Below are 21,198 nucleotides of genomic sequence, written 5' to 3'. Positions count from 1 at the left end.
GGACCGGGATCGGGATCGGGATGGGGACCGGGACCGGGATCGGGATCGGGACCAGGACCGGGATCGGGACCAGGACCGGGATCGGGATCGGGATCGGGACCGGGACCGGGATCGGGATCGGGATCGGGCACTCGCCCCCACCGGGGCGCGCTCCCGCCTCCGGCGGCGCGCAGGAAGCCCCGCCCATCCTTCCCCCCTCAGCCAATGGGAAGCGCCGAGCACCGCCAGGCGGGGCAGGGAAAGCGGGGTCCGCGCCCCCTCCCTCGGCCTCTTAGCCAATAGACAGCGCGGGCGGCGCTGCGGGCAGCGCTGATTGGTCGGGGCGGCGCGGTTGCTAGGCAGAAGCGGCGGCGCGGGGCGGCATGGCGGGCGCGCTGGGCGTGGGGCCGGGGGTGCTGGCGCTGCTGCTGCTCTGGGCCATGGCGCTGCTGCTCGTGGTGGGGCTGGGCCGCGCCGGCCGCGCCCGGTGAGCGCGGGGACGGGGCGGGACCGGGACCGGGACCGGGATCGGGATCGGTCAGCCGGGGGGACAGGGACGGGGACGGGACCGGCCCGGTGAGCGCGGGGACGGGACGGGACCGGGACCGGGATCGGGATCGGGATCGGGATCGGGATCGGGATCGGGATCGGGCCCGGTCAGCCGGGGGGACGGGGACGGGGACGGGACCGGCCCGGTGAGCGCGGGGATGGGGACGGGGACGGGACCGGCCCGGTGATGGCGGGGACGGGGACGGGGCGGGACCGGTGATTAAGGGGATGGGGACGGGGACAGGGACGGGACCGGGCCCGGTGAGCCGGTGGTACAGGGACGGGATCGGGCTCGGTGAGTGCGGGGACGGGGACGGCGATGGGACCGGCCCGGTGAGCTGGGGGTACGGGGACGGGACCGGGATGGGGATCGGGCCCGGTCGGCCGGGGGGACAGGGACGGGGAGGGGGACAGGACCGGCCCGGTGAGCGCGGGGACGGGGACGGGATCGGGCCCGGTCGGCCGGGGGGACAGGGACGGGGACGGGGCGGGACCGGTGAGCCGGTGGTACAGGGACGGGATTGGGCTCGGTGAGTGCGGGGACGGGGACGGGACCGGCCCGGTGAGTGCGGGGATGGGGCGGGACCGGGATCGGGATCGGGCCCGGTCGGCCGGGGGGACAGCGACGGGGACAGGATCGGGCTCGGTGAGTGCGGGGACGGGGACGGGGACGGGGCCGGCCCGGTGCTGGCGGGGATGGGCCCGGGCCCGGTGCTGGCGGGTTCGTGCCCGCCGGTGCCGAGCCCGGCTCCCGCTGTCGCCGCAGGGTCGCCGCGGTGCCGGTGCTGCTCGGGGCCGCCGCGGTGACGGCCGCGCTGCTGCTGTTCCCCCGGGAGGGCGAGAGCCCGGCCGCGGCCGGCGCTGAGGAGGTGAGGGGGTCCGGGAGCGGCGGCACCGGCCGTGCCCGGGGCTCCGGGATGGGGCATCGCGCCGCCCCCAGCCCCGGGGCCGGGCCTTTCCCTGCCCACGGCCCCGGGTGGGTCTCCGGCCCCGGGAATGGGTTTCAGCTCAGAGGGGTTCCCGGTACCGTCCCGGTGCCCCGGGGATTGCCCCGTGCTGCCTTTGTGCTCTCCTCCCCCGGCAGTCTCCCGCTGGCACGGGCTGAGTCGCTGGTGGGGCCGGTAATCGTTAATTTCTGTGAGTAAATTGCGGATTTACGCCCTGCTCCGCCTGAGCTATGGGGCTCTGTGCAGGGATCGCTCTCCTGCCTTGGTCCCTCCCGGCTCCAGCAGCCTCTGCTCCCTCTCTGCCATTCCCTTATCGTTCTCCGTCCAATTCTGCAGCCTCCCTCTTTCCCCCAGCTCTGATTGCTGATTAAAGCCCAATAACAGCTCTTCAGCTCTCTTGTAGGTTTTGCTGTGCTTGAGCACAAAGCCATCTGCGTTGTCAGGCACAGGGATCCCCCCCCAGTTTTTGGATCAGGCTCTCTGAGCTGCCACCTTGAGCTCTCCCAGAGCTCTTTGGGCTTTGAATACACAAAGTTTTGTGGCCTTTCAGGTGCTGTTTCCTCTGTTCTATTATTAATGCATGTTAATTACTGCTCTTCTGCTTCTTGTTCTGTGTAAATCCTTACTAAAAGATACTTGTAATGTTCTTTTCTTCTCTGTGTCACATCTGACCTGCTGGTGTGAAGGTTAGGAGTGAGATGAAAGGCAGCCCAGTGCGTGTTTGTTGCCTGGGAGGCAAATGGAATTGGAAAGCTTATTTTTGTACGGATCTTCAATTGGACTGGACCTGCCCTGCCTATCAATAATACATGACCTGGGCTTTCTGCACCAAAACTCTGCTAATTGGCTAATTAAAAAGTGAAACGTGCAGAAGGAGCCAGCACTTGGCTCACCAGAGACTCTCTGCAGGAGCACCAGGGCTGAGCTAATGCGATGGATAAAGCTGAGCTGGGGCTGAGCAGAGCTCTGGGGGGTCTGGGAGCAGAGAGGGGATTTCATAAACAGCCTCCTCGCCGTGGGCTTCTCTTTGTCTTGCCTAGCTGCTGTAGCTTTTTTTTTTAATTGTTATTTTTTTCTTTTTCTGCTATCTCCCTTCTGGAAGGAAATCAGGGCTGGAGGTTTGTGGCTGGGGAGAGCTGCTTCAGGGCTTGACTGCTGTCTCTTCCCTGTGCTCTGAGCTGTGCTGCTCCACATTAACATTCCCAGTAGCTTTTTGCAGGGATTCTTGTTCTCATTTGTCGCACACTGTGCATCCAGGGATGAAAAGCAAGGAGAGGAATCTGGAGGGGGGCCCAGAGGTTCATTTTTCCAGGATGTGGTGTGCTCCCTCCAGGCTCCTGGAGCAGACTGGGGCTGTGACCTGCTGGGATCTTCGTGTTTCTCTTCCCTGCAGATTGTGGACACCTTCCTCATTGGCCGCTTCATCCTCCTGGCTGTGACGAGCCTGGTTTTCCTCGGGTGCCTGTTCCTGTTCCTGATTTACCACCTCATGGAGCCTGTGTATGCCAAACCGCTCCACAGCAGCTAGAGACAGCGATCTCTGCACAGAGGACATCCTGCCTGCATGGCAATAAATGAGAGGAGACACCAAGAGGCTGTTCTGGAGGGTGACCATGATGCTCACTGTGAACTCAGAGAGAGCCAGCAAAGCAAGTGAAGCCTTTGCTTCAGCTTAAAAAGCAAAGTTTGGTCTGAGCATGAGCCAATTCCTCCCCAGGGAGTTCAAGCCTCTGCACCTGCAAAGGTGAGGGGACCTCTGGATGCTGCTCTGGTTTACAGAGAGCTGAGATCCAGCACTGGTGCTGCTCCTGACTCAGTGCACTGAACTGAACTGAGATGGTTTGTTATTGTTACCCACACGAGACAGTTTTTTACTGCTCCTTTTTTACTGTGGTTTAATAAAACTCTTTGAGAAATCCTTGACTCAGGCTTTATTTATTCCACAGGCATGTCACATTTGGCCACACTGTGGTGACAGTGCCCATGAGAGCTGCCTTTTTCTGGGGCACACATGGGGGTTTGAGGAAAAAACCCAAACAAATATCAGTGTGTGGACGTGGATTGTTTGGGATGGTCCCTTGGACTGGGAATCGGAGGCTTTGGAGTGGGGAGTGAAAGCAAAGTGATGCCAGAACAGCAAATGGAAAGCTGCCCTCCCAGGAGTGAGGGAGAAGCTGTGGCTGCCCTCCCTGGTGCTGAGCAGTCCTGTCAGCCATGGAAAAACCCCTGGCAGATACCTGAGTGTTCCCTGACCCTGAGGTGTCACCCTGGCTGCTGCCAAAGGCTCACAGTTGCTGCTGCCCTAAAACTTCAAACCTTTGCTCAATTCTAGCACAGATCCTGCTGGTCAACTCCCAACACTTCCCTTGTCCCTCTTTGGGGAGAAAACACTCTCTCTGTTTTGCAGGAGCAGCAATGGGGGTGAATCCCATTTTTGTCCCTATTTTTGGGGGGAAGCCAGGGGAGCAGTGCTGCTGAGAAGGAGCTGTGGGCAGCAGTGGCACGAGCTGTCTGCACAGCCCCTGCTGCCCTGTGCCCTCAGTGGCAGCAGTTTGTTTCCTTGCATGTGTGGGAATCCAGGGCTTCCCTCTGGCTGCCCTGGCAGGTCTGGGACCCTGGCAGGGGTCAGGAACCCCCCTGGACAGAGCCCCCAGAGACACTGGCTGTGATCTCTGGCCATGGAAAAGAGTTTTCAATCTTACAGGATCAATTACCAGCTCTGAGTGTTTGATATGAGTAATAATTAAGTGTGGCACGGGTGCAAAAGTAAAATTTTAGGATTCTAGATGAGGGGTCCAAAGGGAACAAGATGGAGGAAATTGGGTGTGTCTTGTCCTTTTTCTCCTTCTTCATGCCCTCCATGTTTCACTGTGGTGTTGGCATTTTTCTATTAGTTTAGGCTGAGCACACGCTGTTCAACGTAAATAATAGATATTGGCACGTTGTTGTAAATCCAGCACAGGTAGTTTGTGGTATTTAATGTTTGTACCATCCCACTGAGGGCAGAGCCCCACACGCTGCCCTGCAGGACAGAGCTGCGGCAGGGCAGCAGAACATGTTAGAGATAAGCAAAAATAAACAACCTTAAAAACAGCACAGACAAATTATGGCTTCTGCTTTGGCAACGAAGCAGAAAGACAGAGACTTTCTACAATCTCAGAATCACCAATACCCACAGATTCCAACAGCATGAAATCCCAAAAGGCTTTTAAATTGCAGGAGAAAAGCGTTTTTGGTGGCCTGGAGCATCCTGTGACTGTTTTGTGGCAGGGAAGAAGCCTTCACCCTCCCTGCTGCTCAGGGAGAGGTTCCCACTGGTGCCCAGGTCACGGGGTGAGGTGGGTTCTGTTGTGGCTCCTGTTCTCCAACCCACAGGGATGGAGCTGCTCAGCTTTCCATGGCTGAGCAGGCAGCAAGTATTGCAGCGAGCTCAAAGCCAGTGAGACAGCCTGAGCAGTGCTCAGGGTCAATACAGCCAAAAATCTGAGGGCAGAAACTCTGATTTTTTTCCCCCATTTTAGAGATTTTTTTTCATTTTGAACTGATGACAGTAAATTAAAGAACCGACTGGCTTTTTCCAGCCCTGTCCTGACAGGTGTCAGTCACCAAGCAGGGCTTTCAGGACATGAAAGATTGATAAGGCAGAGCCAGTGGGCATGGAGGTGATGCTTCCCTGGCAGAAAATGCCCCAGCACCCCAGAGCACTGACTCAGTCAGCTGAAAAATGTAAGTACAGCCCCAAAAAAAGCAGAGAAGAGGCATCTCTGCTTTCCAAACTGCAGCCACGCTCCATCCCTTCCTGTCCTGCAGCCGTGTCCAAGGCAGAGTGTTGAGGAATTGCTGAGCATTAATGCAGCACTTTGGGGTCTGCTGGTGATTTTGATGTTACACATGAAACAAAATTCATATTTAATTCATTGTCTTAATAACATTAATGAACACAGTGTTTGTCTGGCAGCTCCAGCTCTGTGCTGCTGTGTCATCCCCGTGTTTGTGGGATGATTTGGGGAGTTTCAGTGAGGCCACGGCTTCACCAGGGCTCCAGTCCAGCAAATGGGAGGGAAACCACAGCAAAAGCAGCTGGAGCACTAAAAACCCAACCTTAACAGCAGAAATGGGAAACTTCTCCTCATTTTGCACTGTGATTAAACACAAATAAGGGCTTTATCTGTCCTTTTAACTGTTTGTGACTAAAATGAGTCGAAAGGCTGATAGAGCAGCAGTTATTTTGGGGAGAGCAGAAAGCCATGCTGCAAGAGAGACACAGCAGCTCCTGCTCAAAGAGGTGATTTCAGCATTTTCTCAAAAATCCCATTAACTGGAGAAAGCCTCATGTGTTCTCACCCCCACTGAGACATTCTGAGCTTCATCTTCATCCTTCACAACCCTTGGCAGTGGGGAACCACCAGCTGGATGAGCTCAACCCGGGCTCTCTGTGTATTTATTTATCCTGGGGAGTTCTGCTCCTCCCCGCAAAGGGGCTTTCCAAATGGTTCCTGTTTATTTTTGGAACAGGAAAGACCACGTCAAGGAATTGGTATGAGCCAGAGCTGCTTCCCAACCAGCCCCAAACAGGGATTTTTTTCCTTCAATCCATCCACATCCCAAAGCTCCAGCTCCTGGAGATAACCTCTTGCTAGCACATCTGCCTCTATCTAGCAGCCTGATCCTTTGTTTTGGAATTAACGTGCCACAGGAGGGCAGGTTTGTCTTAAACCTCTCCGTTGCAGGTTGTGGGAATCCAGAGCTTCCCTCTGGCTGCCCTGGCAGGTCTGGGACCCTGGCAGGGGTCAGGAACCCCCCTGGACAGAGCCCCCAGAGACACTGTCTGTGATCTCTGTCCATGGAGAGGAGTTTTCAATCTTACAGGATGAATTATAAGCACTGAGTGTTTGATAAGAGTAATAATTAAGTGTGACACGGGTGCAAAAGTAAAATTTTAGGATTCTAGGTTAGGGGTCCAAAGGGGACAAGATGGAGGAAATTGGGTGTGCCTTGTCCTTTTTCTCCTTCTTCATGCCCTCCATGTTTCACTGTGGTGTTGGCATTTTTCTGTTGGTTCAGGCTGGGGACACACTGTCCAACGTAGGTGACAGATATTGGCACGTTATTGTAAATCCAGCACAGGTAGTTTGTGGTATTTAATGTTTGTACCATCCCACTGAGGGCAGAGCCCCACACGCTGCCCTGCAGGACAGAGCTGCGGCAGGGCAGCAGAACATGTTAGAGATAAACAGAATAAACAACCTTGAAACAGCACAGACCAATTATGGCTTCTGCTTTGGCAGCGGGGCTGACAGACAGAGACTTTCTACAATCTCAGAATCACCAATACCACAGATTCTGACAGCAGGTGAGGATTTTGGGACCTCAGAGGATGTTAAAAGCCAAGGAGCCCTTCTCCAGTCCAAACTGACCCAGCCTTCCTCTTGCAGGATCAGAGAACAAGATGAGGTGCAGGCAGAAAATGGGGCTGAATCTCAGCTCAAGAAAGCTGCTGTGCTAAAAGACCCCATGTGTGCCAGGATGAGGGCAGGCTGGCTGCTTGCAGGTCAGGGGGAAATAAGCCCTTTTTTCTCCCTAAATTCTCTGCCTGGCTCATTAGGAACGAGCAGGGATGCCCCTGCAGCAGGATGTGGGTGCCCAGGTAGTGCCAGGCTCAGCAGCCTGAGGGCAGCTGCTCCTCCTCCCTGAGGAGGGCAGGGAGCAGTGCCAAAGCAGGATGGAAGGAGCAGGAGTCTGCAGGGGAAACTCCTCTCCTTGATTTAAGGTCCTTGAATGACGGCAATTCCTCATGTCTCACGCTGCTCTCTGCTGGCACTTAATTACCCTCGCTGGAAAAACTGCCCTCAGATTTCCACCTTGACTTTGCTGACTTCAGCTTCCCCGCTGCTGGATCCTGATTTGCCTTTGGCTGCTAATTAAGAAGCCCTTCAGCCTTTGCCAGCTGCTCCTTGCATAGGTAATTAGAGCCCGTGCCCCAGCCACCTCTTCACCTTCCCAGCAGCATTCCTCCAAAATCTGCACAGCCCCTTCCCCATCTGCCTGCTGGGGATGGATGGCTGTGCTGTGGGGCTGTGGGGTCACCTATAGAAAAACCCAAATAATGCACTTACCAAACCTGAAGAGCCCACTGGAGGTGGGATTTGTCCCATCACAGGACTCACAGTGGCAAAGGAAGGAAAAGCAGCAGCCTCTTATCCAGCAGAGGAGGAACAAGGCAAGTTGTCTTCCAGATTCCTCCCAGAGGAGCTCAGCTCCATTTAAACAGTTTTTCTGGCTAAGGCAAACCCAGGGGATCCCCTGTCTGCCTTCCCACCCATCCTTCAATTCCAAAGCTCAGTGAGATCTGGAGTTTTCTTTGGCATTTGGCTCTTTATTTAAAGTTTAAAACTGCCATGGGCTATGTGCCCTTTCTCCTTGCTCCTGGCAGTGGAGCCAAGGCTGTTCAGACTTTCCAAACATAAGTGGGACACGGCCCAGGCCTAAATTTGTCCCGGGAAAATTGTAAGCAGCTGAAAGAACAAGAAGGAGGGGTGAAAGGCCAAAAACAAAAAAAAAAAAAAGGAAGAAAGTGGGGGGGAAAATCCTCAAATCAACTTGCTGTTGCAATAAGCCCCCATGTGTCTCAGGACTTATGGGACTTTTTGCCTGAAAATGTATTTTGAGGTCCCCCTCCCCAAGAGGGTGGTCATGACACCACCCAGCAATGTGAAAATGTGACAGCTCCCTCACACCTGCACTGGCAGGGCCATTCTCAGCCCAGCTCGTGGATCTCTGCCAGCAGCGAGGTCCCTGTGCCCACAGAGGCCACACTGTGGCCTGGGGACACTGCAGGGTCACCCCTGGCTCTGCTGAGGACAGACCCTGCTGTGGCACCTCTCCCTCCTGCTCCATCAGGGTTTTCCTGGGAAAAAGGGCAGTTGGGGATTTTGTTTTTCTCTGCCTGCTCTATCATTTTTCCTGCTTTTTTCCCCAAGACCCATTGAGCATCACCAGTCAGAGTGGAGGGGATTGAGGGCCATCACTGTTTGGCCACCTCAGACCTGCAGCTGCCACTCTCCAGGCTGCCTGATCCCCTGTGCCACTCCACCACCCTCAGACTTTTACAGGGACCTGCTCCAACTGGCCAGCAAGTTTCCTCCTTTTTTTCCCCCCCACCCTTTTCCCCCCTTTGCTGATGAAATCAGCACTTAATAAAATCACATCAGGCCCAGATGTTTTCTCCTCGGGTCAAGATCCAAGGAGGTGAAGTCAATTAGAGCTGCAATTTATCCCAGGCACACACAGAGCTCCTGGCACCCTGCTCTGCCCTGGGCAGAGAGACGGAGCCTGCCCAGGGGTGATCCTCGGTGGGAGGGGATGGAACCACATCCCAGGGGATGGAACCACATCCCAGGGATGGAACCACATCCCAGAGGGTGCAACCACATCCCAGGAGACTGCAAACACATCTCGGGATGCAATCACATCCCAGAGGATGCAAACACATCCCAGGGGATGCAATCACATCCCAGGAGACTGCAAACACATCCCAGAGGGTGCAAACACATCCCAGGGGATGCAATCAGATCCCAGGGGATGGAACCACATCCCAGGGGGTGCAAACACATCCCAGGGGATGCAACCACATCGCAAGGGGCTGCAAACATCCCGTGCCTTCCAAGCTCCCCGGTTCCATGCATTAAAGCCGGGCCCCCCCGGAGCACACAGCTGGCTGCACAGCTGGCCCTGGCTCCGGTCCCTGACGCCGTGGGGGCTTCTGAGCCCCATCCCCGCCCGGGGAGCCTGCAGGGCTGGCAGCCAGCACCGCCTTAACCTCCCGGGGCCACCCCTAATTAGGAACCGCCTAACGAGGATCATCAGCTGCACCGGACCGAGAGCAGCCAGAGTGTGTGAACACTTCACTGTGGTGTGGGGGTTGATGCGTGTTCTTCTTTTGGAGCTAAATGGTATGATTTTGGAATATTAATAATCAGGAAAAACATTGACTTTAATATTTTTTTTGAGCAACGGAGTAAACCCAGCTTATTTTGGGCTCAGCCCAGGGATGTTCCCCATGCAGAAGAAACAGCTTTTTGTTGGTGAGGCAGTGCCTAAAGTGATTTGGCATCACCCTCCTGATCCTGATCCTGGAATACCAAGCAGGGTATTGGTATACCAAGCAGGGTCAGGCTCACAAACAAGAGGAAAGCAAGGACAGGGGTGTGATCACTGCCCCCAGCAGTCACAGACTTGGCCGAGCCTGTCAGGACACGGCATGGAGCGGCCACACAGATTTTGCACGTTTTTATTAATAAAACGGCCCAGAAACCCATTTGGCCAGGGCCCTTTGACCACTCCTCGCCCCTGCCTCCGCTGGAAGCAAACCCACGGTGGCAGCGAGCCCGCGGGGCCGTGCCCGGGCTGGGCTGCAGCTCTGCCCGCTCCCGGTGTGCCCCAGCCTCTCTCCTCTCCTGGCTGCGGGCGTGGGGCAGCTCACAGGGGCATCAGAACTCCTTAAACCTGCGGGGAGAGGAGAGAAGCGAGCGGCTCAGGGCCGAGGGCATCGCCCCGCGGGCAATGGGATCCGTGGTGGGCACCGAGGTGCTGCCAGAGATGGAAAGGGAAAACAGGTCTGCTGGGAAAGCACAGCCCACGAGGAGGAGAAGCAGGCACCAGGAGGAGATCCAGCCACTGTTTTGTCTCCAGCCAAGCTGAAATATCCCAAAATCCTACAGTGCCTGTTCTCTGCAAGCTGCTCCAGAGATACTCCCCAAAGCCCTCAAGACGCTGCAGTATTGCCACAAACGGAGCCAGCTGCTTGCCCCAGCAGAAACCAGCCAGTATTTGGTGCAAACACAGATGCTGTCAACCCCTAGGACAGTTGTCACCCTGGCACAAGAGAGCAGAGCCTGGCAGCCCTCCGCTGGCAGCCGGAGGAGGAGATTTGGGCCGCACTTACCGCAGCACGAGGCCCAGACTATTGCTCTTTCACCTGCAAACACAAGACATAAGGGACGAAATGTTCGCAGGCGGTCGGGGTCTGGCAGCCCCACTGCCAGGACTGGCTGTGGCCCCGTCCTTTAGGTGTCACCTGGGGGTGTTGGTGGCAATCGGAGCCGGGCCAGTGCTGATTTGGAGACTATTTATACACTCGCTGCAGTGATTCGCCTGCAGGTTTGATTAGCCAGCCCTGGCTGTGTGTAATCAAGCTCAGTTGCAAAGGTGGGCAAAGCCTATAAATTCAGTTGTTTCAAGTACATTAATCAATCCCAATCGATTGGCCATCAGGGCCAGAATCTGCTAAATCAGCCAGAGACAAGGATGTACTGCTTCCTGCTTCCTCCCACTCCCCCACGCTCCTGCAGTCTTCCCTGGCCATTGCAATTTGATCTTTTGATTCCCAAATCTTGATCTTGGCCCTAAATGATTGGCAGAGTGGCTATTTGCAGGCTGAGCCCGCAAAGTGAAACTCAGAATCAGAATGGATCAGGCTTGTGTTTGCATTTAATGCTGAGGGCTCAAGTGAAGATACTTACACCGAGCTACTTCCCATCCATCACTGACTCTGTTAGCTGCACACTAGAGCTACAAAGACACAACGACACTGCATTGAGCACCCCAAGTGTTTTTTGAGGTGCAGATGGCTAAAAGCCCCCAGGTGCTGCCTTGGCTTGAGGTGGAAATGTCTCAGTGGCCACAGGAGCGGGACATGGGGCAGACGGCTTCGCGATGCCCACGCGAAGATGCAGCAGCGACAGCAAAGGGTAACAAACATCCTTCTGGAGCAGCACTGACACCGAGCTCGGGCACTGTGGCACCAGGGGCCACTCCGGGGTGGCAGCTACGTACCCTCTCTGCCTTGCCATGGAGCCACACCAGCCACGGGCCTCTTTGACCACCACACGAGCAAGGAGCTGCAAGAGGAAGGGCGGAGGATCGCTGCAAGGCTGGTGGCACTGCAGCCCCCAGCCCTGGCATCAGTATTCCCACCACCAGGAGATCAGTCCTACAGCTCTTCCCAGCAAAGGTCATCTGAATAAACCTGTGCGAGGAGGAGTTGTTGGGAAAAGCCAAGTGAAAGCATATTTGGAGTCTGTAGGGAATAGATTTGTAAAGAATTCTCAAAATTTGATAGAAAGTTTACACAGTCTTGTCTATTTATGTGTAAATACTGAGATAAGGTGTGTTGACTTAGGAAGGTTATGGAATAAAGATGACATTGTTGAGAGGGAGATTGAACTAGAAATAAGTTTTAATAAGTTTCAAAATACAGTTTTCTAGAAAGATTAAATATCTTAGAGAATTAGCATTGTGAAAAATGTATTCTAGTAGGACTATGTGGGGAAAAAATATAGGTGATTAATTATAGGTGAAATATAGTGTTAAAAGTAATAATAGTATTGTGCAGTAAAAGTTAATAGGTTGAAAAACATTTATAAAGTATTGTAACTAGGAATCAGGTTAATTTCTGATGGAATGGTGTTGAGTTTTACTTTTTTTGTGTCCCACTATTTATTGAGACTGATAATAGAATAAAATCTTCTAAAACATTTCTTAGTTACCCCATCTCTGTAAAAGCTGAGAAAACTAACAAAATGGTTAATAGGTTGAAAAACATTTATAAGGTATCATAACTAGGGAACAGGTCATTTCTGATGGAATGGTGCTGAGTTTTGCTTTTTTTGTGTCCCACTATTTATTGAGACTGACAATAGAATAAAATATTTTAAAACATTTTGTAGTTATCTCTGTAAAAGCTGAGAAAACCTACAGAGCCAACACAGGCCTTTGCCTGGATGTCTTCTGAGAACCATCTGTGCCCTGCACAGTGAGCAGGCAGCCAAAAGGGAGCCTGTGACACCCCAGGGTGGAGAAGGGAGCCCTGCCAAGGACAGACCTACCAGACAAGCCAGGACATCAGCTGCTATCAGCATGTAAAAGACGTTGTTCCAGCCCGTGGGGGAGATGAGCCCCGCCAGCAGCGGCCCCAGCGCAGCCCCTGTGGGGCACAGGAGCCACGTCAGCCCCGCTCACCCCTGGGAGGGGACCAGGACACACAGCACCCCCAGGACTCACCAACCGACCCCGTGCCATCGATGATGGCCGTGACAGTCGAAAGGGCTTTGGCATTTCCTTTGAGAGATTCATGGGTGCCCTGTAAGGATGGAGGGATAAAATATAAGGAGTAAAAGCAGCTTCAGGGTGCATGGCTGGCATTTCCCAGAGTGAGGGTGAGGCTGATGTCCCAGGCAGCAATTTCCATGTGTCAGACCAAGCCACGGATGGGAAGACCAAACTCAAATGCTGCTTGTGGCCAACAGCAGGCAGAAATTCCCAGGGGATCTGCCACCAAATATTCCCACTCTGCTTGTGCTCAGAGGGAGATGCAGCAAAGCTGAAACACAGTCATGTGGCCAAGGTGAAAAAGCAACAGGAAAAACCCCTGTGTTTAAGAGAGGGTGTGGAGCACAGCACCACGTGTGACAGCTCTGCCCTTCACTGGGCTTTAGAGGCATTGGAAAACAAAGGTAAAAGTGCAAAAATCCCAGAAAAATCCCTCTGGGAGAGAGGGAACAGCCTCAGGGTGTGCAAGGGCCGTGTGGCGGGGTGTGAGGTGCACCTCTTACCAAGTCTGCCGACACGGCCGTTGTGATGAGCGCGTAGGGCCCGTTAACCAGAGCACCACAGATGATCAGCATCGCTGCACAGGTACCCAGGGAGAAATTAAACCTTTAGGTGCAGGGAACAGCAGGACATTGGCTCCATCATCCCCAGCCCCTGTGTGGACACTGCTGTCCCATGCATCCATCTCCTGTGCATCTCCATTTTCCCAGGAAGATCCCACCCAGCAGGCAGTGAACACTCATCCAACACCACCCTCCCCAAAATTCAGTCTGGGAGCCTGGCTCAAGAGGAGGAATAAAGGCAGGTGAATCCTCAGTGTCTTCCATCACCAGTGACAGGACCAAGCTGCACCACAGAGCTCTTTACCTATTGATGTGCCAATGCCATTCTGACCCACATGGTTATACAGGAACAGCTGGAAAAGAGACACCAGGTGACCAATTATGGCTACTCCAGCTGTTTTACCAAGAGTTTTCCTTGCAGCAGTACCCTGGGAATGGGATGGAGAATGCGGGGTTGTGAATTACTGCTCGTGCCAAGCACCAGCTGGGATGGGGGGCTGAGTGCAGCCCTGACCTCTGCATCCCACTGGCATGATGAAATACCTGGCAGCTGGCAAACAGAGGTGCTGCCACAATTTATGGCCAGCGAGGCCCTGCCATGTCCCACAGCTGCAGCCAGACATAATTTGCCCCAGCAATGCTCTCGGGGCTGTGGATGTGATGCAGCCCCTCTGCTCCCAGCATGTGCCAGCTCCTTCAGCAGGAGAGGCTCCCATCCCAGAGCCAGCCAGGGTTGGATTACAGCTAATTAGCCATGGTGTGGAAGCAAAGCCAAATGAGCTCCATGCAGGTGCCTGGGAAGGACGTCCAAGCCAAGTTCCAGTGGAGCGTGAGGCTGTTGGCATGGGGGCTTTTGGGATGGAAATCAAGCAGACAAAAGTTGGACCGGCTCGGTGGGACCCCCAAGGCTTTAAGCAGAGTTATGGCAGGATGGAAAAACCTACAGGGTTTTTTTAGTTGTCAAGGTCTCTGCAATCCCTCCCCAGCCCCTAGAGCTGGACAACCTTCCCAGGAACATCTGGGCACGTGAATCAATCCCAGCTCTCATCTCAGCCGGGCGCGTGACCAGCTTATCCCGGGCGTTGGGAAGAGGAAGGCAGCTGTGACTCAAAGGAGCCGGAGCAGAGGAAACCCTCGTGACAGGGCTTGGAGCCCGTGTGACAGCTCACCATGGGAGCAGCGACCACCAGCATCATGCAGCATGTGGTGGCTCTGCCGCCAGTGTAGTCAGAGACGAGGCCAGCGAAGATCCCCCCTACAGGAAAGAGTTACAGGTGTCAGTCACACCACCCCAAAGGCAGAGCTTTGCCCTGCCTCAGCCCAAAATCCAACGTGATGCTCTTTCATCCCCCATCTTCTGACCAGTATACCCCCAAAGTTAAACAGAACAATATCAGAATGAAGAGCTTTGGTTTATCCCTTCCACTTCCTCCCTGCAGATGGTTTCCCAGCACTTCCATGCCACTCTGGTCTCTTCCATGCTTGCAAACTGTAGGAAAAGGAGTCCCTGAGCAAGCGAGACCCGAGGCAAGAGGCTGTGATGGTCCTCAAAACAAATGGATGCCAAACTAAAATGAGGGGGTGTTTGCTGCCTGCTGAGTGCCATGAGCACTGAATAAACCTCATGGGGGAAAGAGATGGTGCTGCCTGTGGGGGGAATCAGCCAAGACTGGACAAGGCCAGGATTGTCCCTAAATCATCCCAGATCCACCCCCTCCACCGCGGTATGCTGACAAACCTAAAATACCCCCGACATCAAAGAGGGTCGACAGGTCCCCGGCTTCCTTGGCACCGAAATGAGCTGTGGGGGAGAGCAGAGGGGTGAGGAGATGCTTCTCTTGCACAGCTCGCTCCCACCTCGCTGTTCCCAAAACTCACCAACATTGACAATGTAGAGGGGCAGCCAGTACAGGAAGGTGTAGCTCACCAGCTTGGCAAAGAGCAGGCACAGGGAGAACTCCACTACACCCTGGGAGGAGAGGAGCAGACATCAGAGGAGCCTCCTTCCCCCAGTCTCCTCTGGATGGTGGGTTTTTCCCATTTTCTGCCCTGTGGATGCTCTGAGCTGCTCTGGCTTTGCCCTTCCCTCCAGCCCAGCACTCACAGGTATCCGAAGTGCCCCAAGGAAGCTGATGGCTTCGGGCTCCTCAGCTGGCTCCTTGGGGCTGTTGGAGTGATCCACACTGCTCTGGCCTGAGAGGCTGAGTGGGCCTTCGTTGGAGATGACTGCTTCAGGATCCTTCTCACTGGTGGTCACTCCTCCAGGATCCTCATCAGCGTCCGTCTAAAATCAAGGCAGAAGCAGCAGATGTGGCTCTCATGGCTGGAGGAGGCTGAAACATCGGCTCTGCTGCCGGGGCATGACCCAGAGGATGCTCCCAGTGGAAGAGCAACAACCATCCCCTGTGACAACTGCACATTGCTCTAATTCCTGCCATTACAACCCGATGATCCAGCTGTGTCACTGTGCCCTGAGCGGGAATCGGTAACTCACGTGATGCAGAGGTGGATTGCAGTCAACATCCTCAGGATCTGCAGGGAGAAAGGACACCTGTGAGGAAAGCCTGGAGCAACCCCACTCCTCCTGCTCTCCCTCCTGGGAACCCCCAGGTCTAGGCTGCATCTCTGGGTACCCTCTTCCCTCCCCAGTAAAAACCCAAAAGACTTCCCTGATATTTCCTAGAAAGAGAGGCTCAGAGGAATGACTGGTATGGGGAATGAGCCTGCCTGGACAACCCCAATGGTGCTGAGCATCCCCACGGTGGTCAGATTCACATCCATGCCAGACACGGCTGGAAATAAGTATTTGGGCATTGCCAAAAATGCTTAGAGATGGGCAAGACGGAAAATTACATATATTATATTGGTTGTCTGCTGTGCCCCAGATGACAACACTCACACTCCACAAGGAAGAAGAAGCAGATGATGCCCACGATGGTGATGATGATGCCAGGCACAATAAAGGACAGGCCCCAGGCAGAGGAAACCCAGGCACCGGCGATGAGCGACCCTAAGATGTTGCCAACGGAGGTGTGCGAGTTCCAGATGCCCATGATCAAACCTCTCCTGGTGGGGACACAGCCGGGTCAGTGGCACTGGGGTGGCTGCCAGGGTCAACAGGGACCAGGACTGGCATGGGACATGTAGGAGATAAACTCACTTTCCTTTGCCAAACCAGTTTCCAACACATGCCACGACAGCAGGCCAGCCCGTCGTCTGCACCAGCCCATTGCAGACCTGGCAAGAGATGGGGAGCATCACCCAGCAAGCACCGACCACAGCCAAGGAGCCCTGCACTGTGGGAATCCAGGGCTTCCCTCTGGCTGCCCTGGCAGGTCTGGGACCCTGGCAGGGGTCAGGAACCCCCCTGGACAGAGCCCCCAGAGACACTGGCTGTGATCTCTGGCCATGGAAAAGAGTTTTCAATCTTACAGGATGAATTACAAGCTCTGAGTGTTTGATAAGAGTAATAATTAAGTGTGACATGGGTGCAAAAGTAAAATTTTAGGTTTCTAGATTAGGGGTTCAGAGGGGACAAGATGGAGGAAATTGGGTGTGTCTTGTCCTTTTCCTCCTTCTTCATGCCCTCCATGTTTCACTGTGGTGTTGGCATTTTTCTGTTGGTTCAGGCTGGGGACACACTGTCCAACGTAGGTGACAGATATTGGCACGTTATTGTAAATCCAGCACAGGTAGTTTGTGGTATTTAATGTTTGTACCATCCCACTGAGGGCAGAGCCCCACACGCTGCCCTGCAGGACAGAGCTGCGGCAGGGCAGCAGAACATGTTAGAGATAAACAGAATAAACAACCTTGAAACCAGCACAGACCAATTATGGCTTCTGCTTTGGCAGTGGGGCAGACAGACAGAGACTTTCTACAATCTGGGAATCACCAATACCTACAGATTCCGACACTGCACCATTTTGGGCAACTGGGCTGGAAAACAGCCACCCCTATTCCACAGCTGTTAAGAAAACTCTTGGTTTGTTTGTTTTTTTCCCTGCTGGGGCAATCCTGGAGCCGTTTGCATCGCTCCCATGGCTAAACCGGGAGTGGCTGGTGTTGCCACACCAGCTGCCGGCACCGCTCGGAGACCGGCACGCCCCGCGGTTTCGACGCCCACGCCACGCACAGCCAGGTTTGCAGGAGTGGAAATGCTCAGTGCTGCCCTGCTCAGAAACTGGGCCACCCCAATCCCTGAAGGCCACTGAAAAACTGGGATGAGGCCACGGTGATAAAGCCTGGGCGTCCTCCAGCACAACACACCTGCACAACGATGAAGTACCAGAGGACGTGGATGTTCCAGAAGTAGCCGAGGCCAAAAAGGGCGGTGAAGAGCCCGCTCAGCACCATTCCCCCCGACAGGTAGTAGCGCAGAGGGAGGCGCTCCCCAAAAATGCCGCTGCAGAGAGAGGGAAGAGCACACCAGAGGCTGTCACAGGTGATGCCAGCAATGGGCACTATCACACCGAGCCAGCACCCGAATCCTGAGCGGATCCCTGGCTGCTTTCCTGTTAGCATGACCCCATCCCAGTGGAAACCAGCTTCCGCCAGACTGGTGCAAACTGGTGAGTGGAGGGGAAGGCCCTGGGTACCTGATGAACATCCCGATGGCGTAGGCCACCAGGAAGGCATTATCCAGCGCCCCAAAAAGTTCCTTGTAGTTGTCCCCATCTGGAAAACAAATATTAGGGCCACCTCAGCCTGGTCCCCATTTTGTGTCCTGTCCCCGTGGCTGCTGGCTTGGTCTTGCCCCCATTCCCAAAAGCCTGCTCTCCATGGGGGCTTCTGGGGGTATGGCCCGGTGCCATCGGCACTGGGACCTGGTCCTGACATGGACTTCACCACCCGCTGCTGCCCTTCGGCCCAGGGGCATGGGACAGACCTTCATCACTTAATTACCTCCGGTGCCTAATGAGCAGCTGGCTCCCTGCCAAACCCTGGCCACGATCTGGTACTAGGGAATGGAGGGAGCCCAACTCACTGCCACAAGGTGGGTTTTGGGGTGCCTGGGGCAGCTCAGCCTTACCAAAGGGGGCCCAGCTGCACCATGTGGTGCTGTTGGAGTCATTGTGGGGGTTCGGGCCCAAGGCCGAGCAGTTGGGGTGCAGCTGGCTCTGCAGGGAGAGAGAGAGGGGGTGAAGTCAAAGTGCTGTCAGCGTCCCCCTCCCCATGTGCCCTCTCCAGGTTCCCTGTCCCCACAGTAGGGGAGGCTGGAGCTCACCTTGACGATGCTGATGGGTTTTCGGGAGAGGTGGTAGCTGGTGTAGGAGAGGAAGGTCAGCACCAGAGTCAGTCCCCGATAGCTGTGGGAGGAAGGAAGCTGAGAGGTCAGGGTTTCTGGGACAGGGGTGGGTGGCTTCAGCACCCAATGGGACTCTTCTATTGCATTGGTGACCTGAACCAGCTCAGCTGAGCTGCTCAGGAAGTGAGCAGACCCCTCAAAAAAGCCCAGGATGTGGTTTAAAAAGATCAGCTGAGTTTTGTGGGGAACATCAAGCAGTGTTTCCATCTCCTCAAGCAGTTACATCCCACCGACACACAGGGTGAGCAAGTGCCTTCCCGGTGTCACAAGTGGAAACTGTGCTGATTCATCATCACTGCCAGGGTTAATCAAAGATAAGTGGGAAAAAAAGCATCTCCCCTTCCTCCACCAAAAAGCCATTTCATCCTCTTTGCTTGGATTAAATGCAGGGAAAGGGAGAGTCTGTGCTCAGGAAATGGGGATGCTGCACCCATCAAAGCTAACAGATAAAGCCTGGAGAATCCCAAGAAGGATCTAGCATTCTCTGGAGCAAGATGAGTATCTCTGAAGGAGCTACCCTGCCTTCAGGAAGGGTTTTGTGGCAGCACAGAGGATGCAAGTAGTCACAGGCAGCTGCAGCACACAGACATGTCACGAGGTTGCTCCAAGTTTAGAAAAAAAACAACCTTTCCTTTGGTGGTTTTGGCCCATCCTGCTCCTCTTCGCAGTTTCACTTCTCCCTGGAGCTGCAAATCCCTGTGCTATGATGCCAGCTCCAGGGCTAGACTGTGGCTGAGAAACTGCTGCTTCCAACCCCAAAAACCGAATAAACCACCCTAAATCACTGCTAGTGACTGCAGGGCTGATCCAAGAGGAGCAGAGAGGCCACGGCAGGGAAGGGGAAGATAAACTTCACATGCAGTGCCCCCTGGGTCAGACACTTGGGTGTCAGGTTTTTTCTTTTTACCCTACATGTTCTGGCAGGGAAAATTCCAGCAGATGGAAAAGCAAGAGGGAGTGTCTGGCAATGGGCTTCAAAAAAATCCAAATATTAATTGAAATTAAATGGGCAGCAGTCCCATCACTTCATCAAAAAAGAAGACAGCAGGCAAGGTCTCTGTTTTGGCCACATCCCACTGAATTTTGAGAGTGAGGGCCTGAGGTATCCAGAGGCTGGCGGGTGCCGCTGCCCATCTCGAGGTTCCCCCTCCCCAGGCGAGTCCCAAGCCCTGGGCTGCAGCGGTGAGGGTCGATCCCATCTCACAGTGCCTGAGGGCAGTGCTGGGCCCTGGGGCAGTGACCCCTCATCCCTGTCCCCATGTCAGTCCCCAGCAAGTGGTCCCAGTCCGGCGCTGGCCCCGTGTGGTGCCGCTGTTCCAGGGTCAGCCTCCATCCCAGTGCCAGTCCCTGTGCCCAGGGCCAGTCTCTATCCCGGTTCCACTTCCAGTGGTTGCCAGTCCCCAGTGGAATGACACCCCCTCCTCCCAAACCCGGGGCTGATCCCTGCGCCGGTTCTGGTCCCCGCCTGCTGTCGGCTCCAATGTCCAGGGCCAGCCTCAAGTCCCGTTCCAGAGACCCTCCCTGTCCCGGTACCGACACCCTCCCCGCCCGATGTCAGTCCCTGTCCCAGTTCCAGTCTCGATCCCGGTGATAGTCCCGACCCCGGTGCCGGTCCCTATGTCCAGGACCAGTCCTGATCCCTCTGTGCAGAGCCGGTACCGATCCTGGTCCCTATATCCAGAGCCAGTCCCGATCCCGGTGCCGGTCCCTATATCCAGAACCAGTCCCAATCCCGGTCCTGATCCCGGTGCCGGTCCCTATCTCCAGAGCCGGTCCCGATCCCGGTGCCGGTCCCTATATCCAGAACCAGTCCCAATCCCGGTCCTGATCCCGGTGACGGTCCCTATCCCCAGTCCCGATCCCAGCGCCGTGCCCTATAACCAGAACCAGTCCCGATCCCGGTCCCGGTCCCTATCTCCAGTCCCTATCCCCACTCCCGATCCCGGTCCCGGTCCCTATCCCCAGTCCCAGTCCGGGTCCCGGTCCCTCTCCCCAGCCCCGGTCCCGGTGCCGGTCCCTCTCCCCAGCCCCGGTGCCGGTCCCTATCCCCAGTCCCAGTCCCGGTCCCTCTCCCCAGCCCCGATCCCAGCCCCGGTCCCTCTCCCCAGCCCCGGTCCCGGTCCCTATGCCCCGTCCCGCTCACCGGCTGTCCCGGGGCAGGGCGCGGAGCAGGCGGATCCCGGGGGCGAGCGCTGCCCTCATGGCGGGCGGTGCGGCGCTCGGGCACCCCCGGCTCCTTTTCACCGCCCCGGGGCCGCCGCTCCCGCCCCGCGGTCCCGCCCCGCCACGGCCCCGGTTCCGCGGTTCCGCGGCCGCGAGGGGCGGCCGGGCTGCCCTCGCTCCCTGTAAAACAAACCCGGCCTCCGAGCCCGGCTGGAACCAGGGAACAGCCCTTTTCATATGCCCCGGGGCTCTCTCTGTGAGCTTCCGCAGCTTTGCCAGCAGAAAAAAACTGGATTTAACTTTTCCACTCCCACCCCAGCAACTTCCGAACAGGCTTCGCTGCCCTGATGGTGACCGAGCTACCCCAGACACATTTTGGGGTTATTGCCAGGGATGTCGGGAGTCCTTCTCTTCCCCCACCCCCTTTCAAAGTATCCCACTTATCTTGCTAGGGGCAGATTGAGGATGAGGAGCAGCACAGCTGTATTTATTCCTTTAACTAAGCCCCATATCAGCCCACACCCCCTTTGGGGATCACTCCAGAGGCAGGAACAGAGGTCCCCAGGGCCTGAGCAAGTTC

General features: G+C 55.4%; 2 protein-coding genes across 9 annotated transcripts; one reads left to right on the top strand and one right to left on the bottom strand.

Moving 5' to 3' along the window:
* Positions 1-308: 308 nt before the first annotated feature.
* Positions 309-3,391, top strand: TMEM218 (transmembrane protein 218). The gene is made up of 3 exons (XM_030290962.4): positions 309-466; positions 1,295-1,397; positions 2,869-3,391. Exons 1-3 carry the CDS (start codon positions 363-365, stop codon positions 3,001-3,003), a joined length of 342 nt encoding a protein of 113 aa, XP_030146822.4. The 5' UTR covers positions 309-362; the 3' UTR covers positions 3,004-3,391.
* Positions 3,392-9,749: 6,358 nt separating this feature from the next.
* SLC37A2 (solute carrier family 37 member 2) lies at positions 9,750-20,910 on the bottom strand. Of its 8 annotated transcripts, XM_072918156.1 has the most exons (20): positions 20,599-20,860; positions 18,375-18,456; positions 18,180-18,267; positions 17,746-17,824; positions 17,417-17,552; positions 16,308-16,384; positions 16,047-16,213; positions 15,642-15,679; positions 15,252-15,431; positions 15,026-15,116; positions 14,886-14,948; positions 14,317-14,402; positions 13,452-13,500; positions 13,088-13,161; positions 12,537-12,615; positions 12,362-12,459; positions 11,310-11,374; positions 10,997-11,045; positions 10,420-10,452; positions 9,750-9,980 (listed from the first exon to the last, which is right to left on the bottom strand). In XM_072918156.1, exons 1-18 carry the CDS (start codon positions 20,853-20,855, stop codon positions 11,003-11,005), a joined length of 1,752 nt encoding a protein of 583 aa, XP_072774257.1. In that variant the 5' UTR covers positions 20,856-20,860; the 3' UTR covers positions 9,750-9,980; positions 10,420-10,452; positions 10,997-11,002. The 8 variants fall into 8 exon arrangements, 7 of the variants coding, with proteins under 7 accessions (XP_072774257.1, XP_072774258.1, XP_030146780.4 ...); XR_012051863.1 differs by lacking the exon at positions 12,362-12,459 and having other exon boundaries at positions 20,599-20,865; XM_072918157.1 differs by lacking the exon at positions 10,420-10,452.
* Positions 20,911-21,198: the final 288 nt, after the last annotated feature.

Source organism: Taeniopygia guttata, chromosome 24 (genome assembly GCF_048771995.1).
Source record: "Taeniopygia guttata chromosome 24, bTaeGut7.mat, whole genome shotgun sequence".
NCBI lineage: Eukaryota > Metazoa > Chordata > Aves > Passeriformes > Estrildidae > Taeniopygia > Taeniopygia guttata.
Note: the sequence above shows the minus strand (reverse complement) of the source record. Positions and strands in the feature narration are given on the sequence as shown.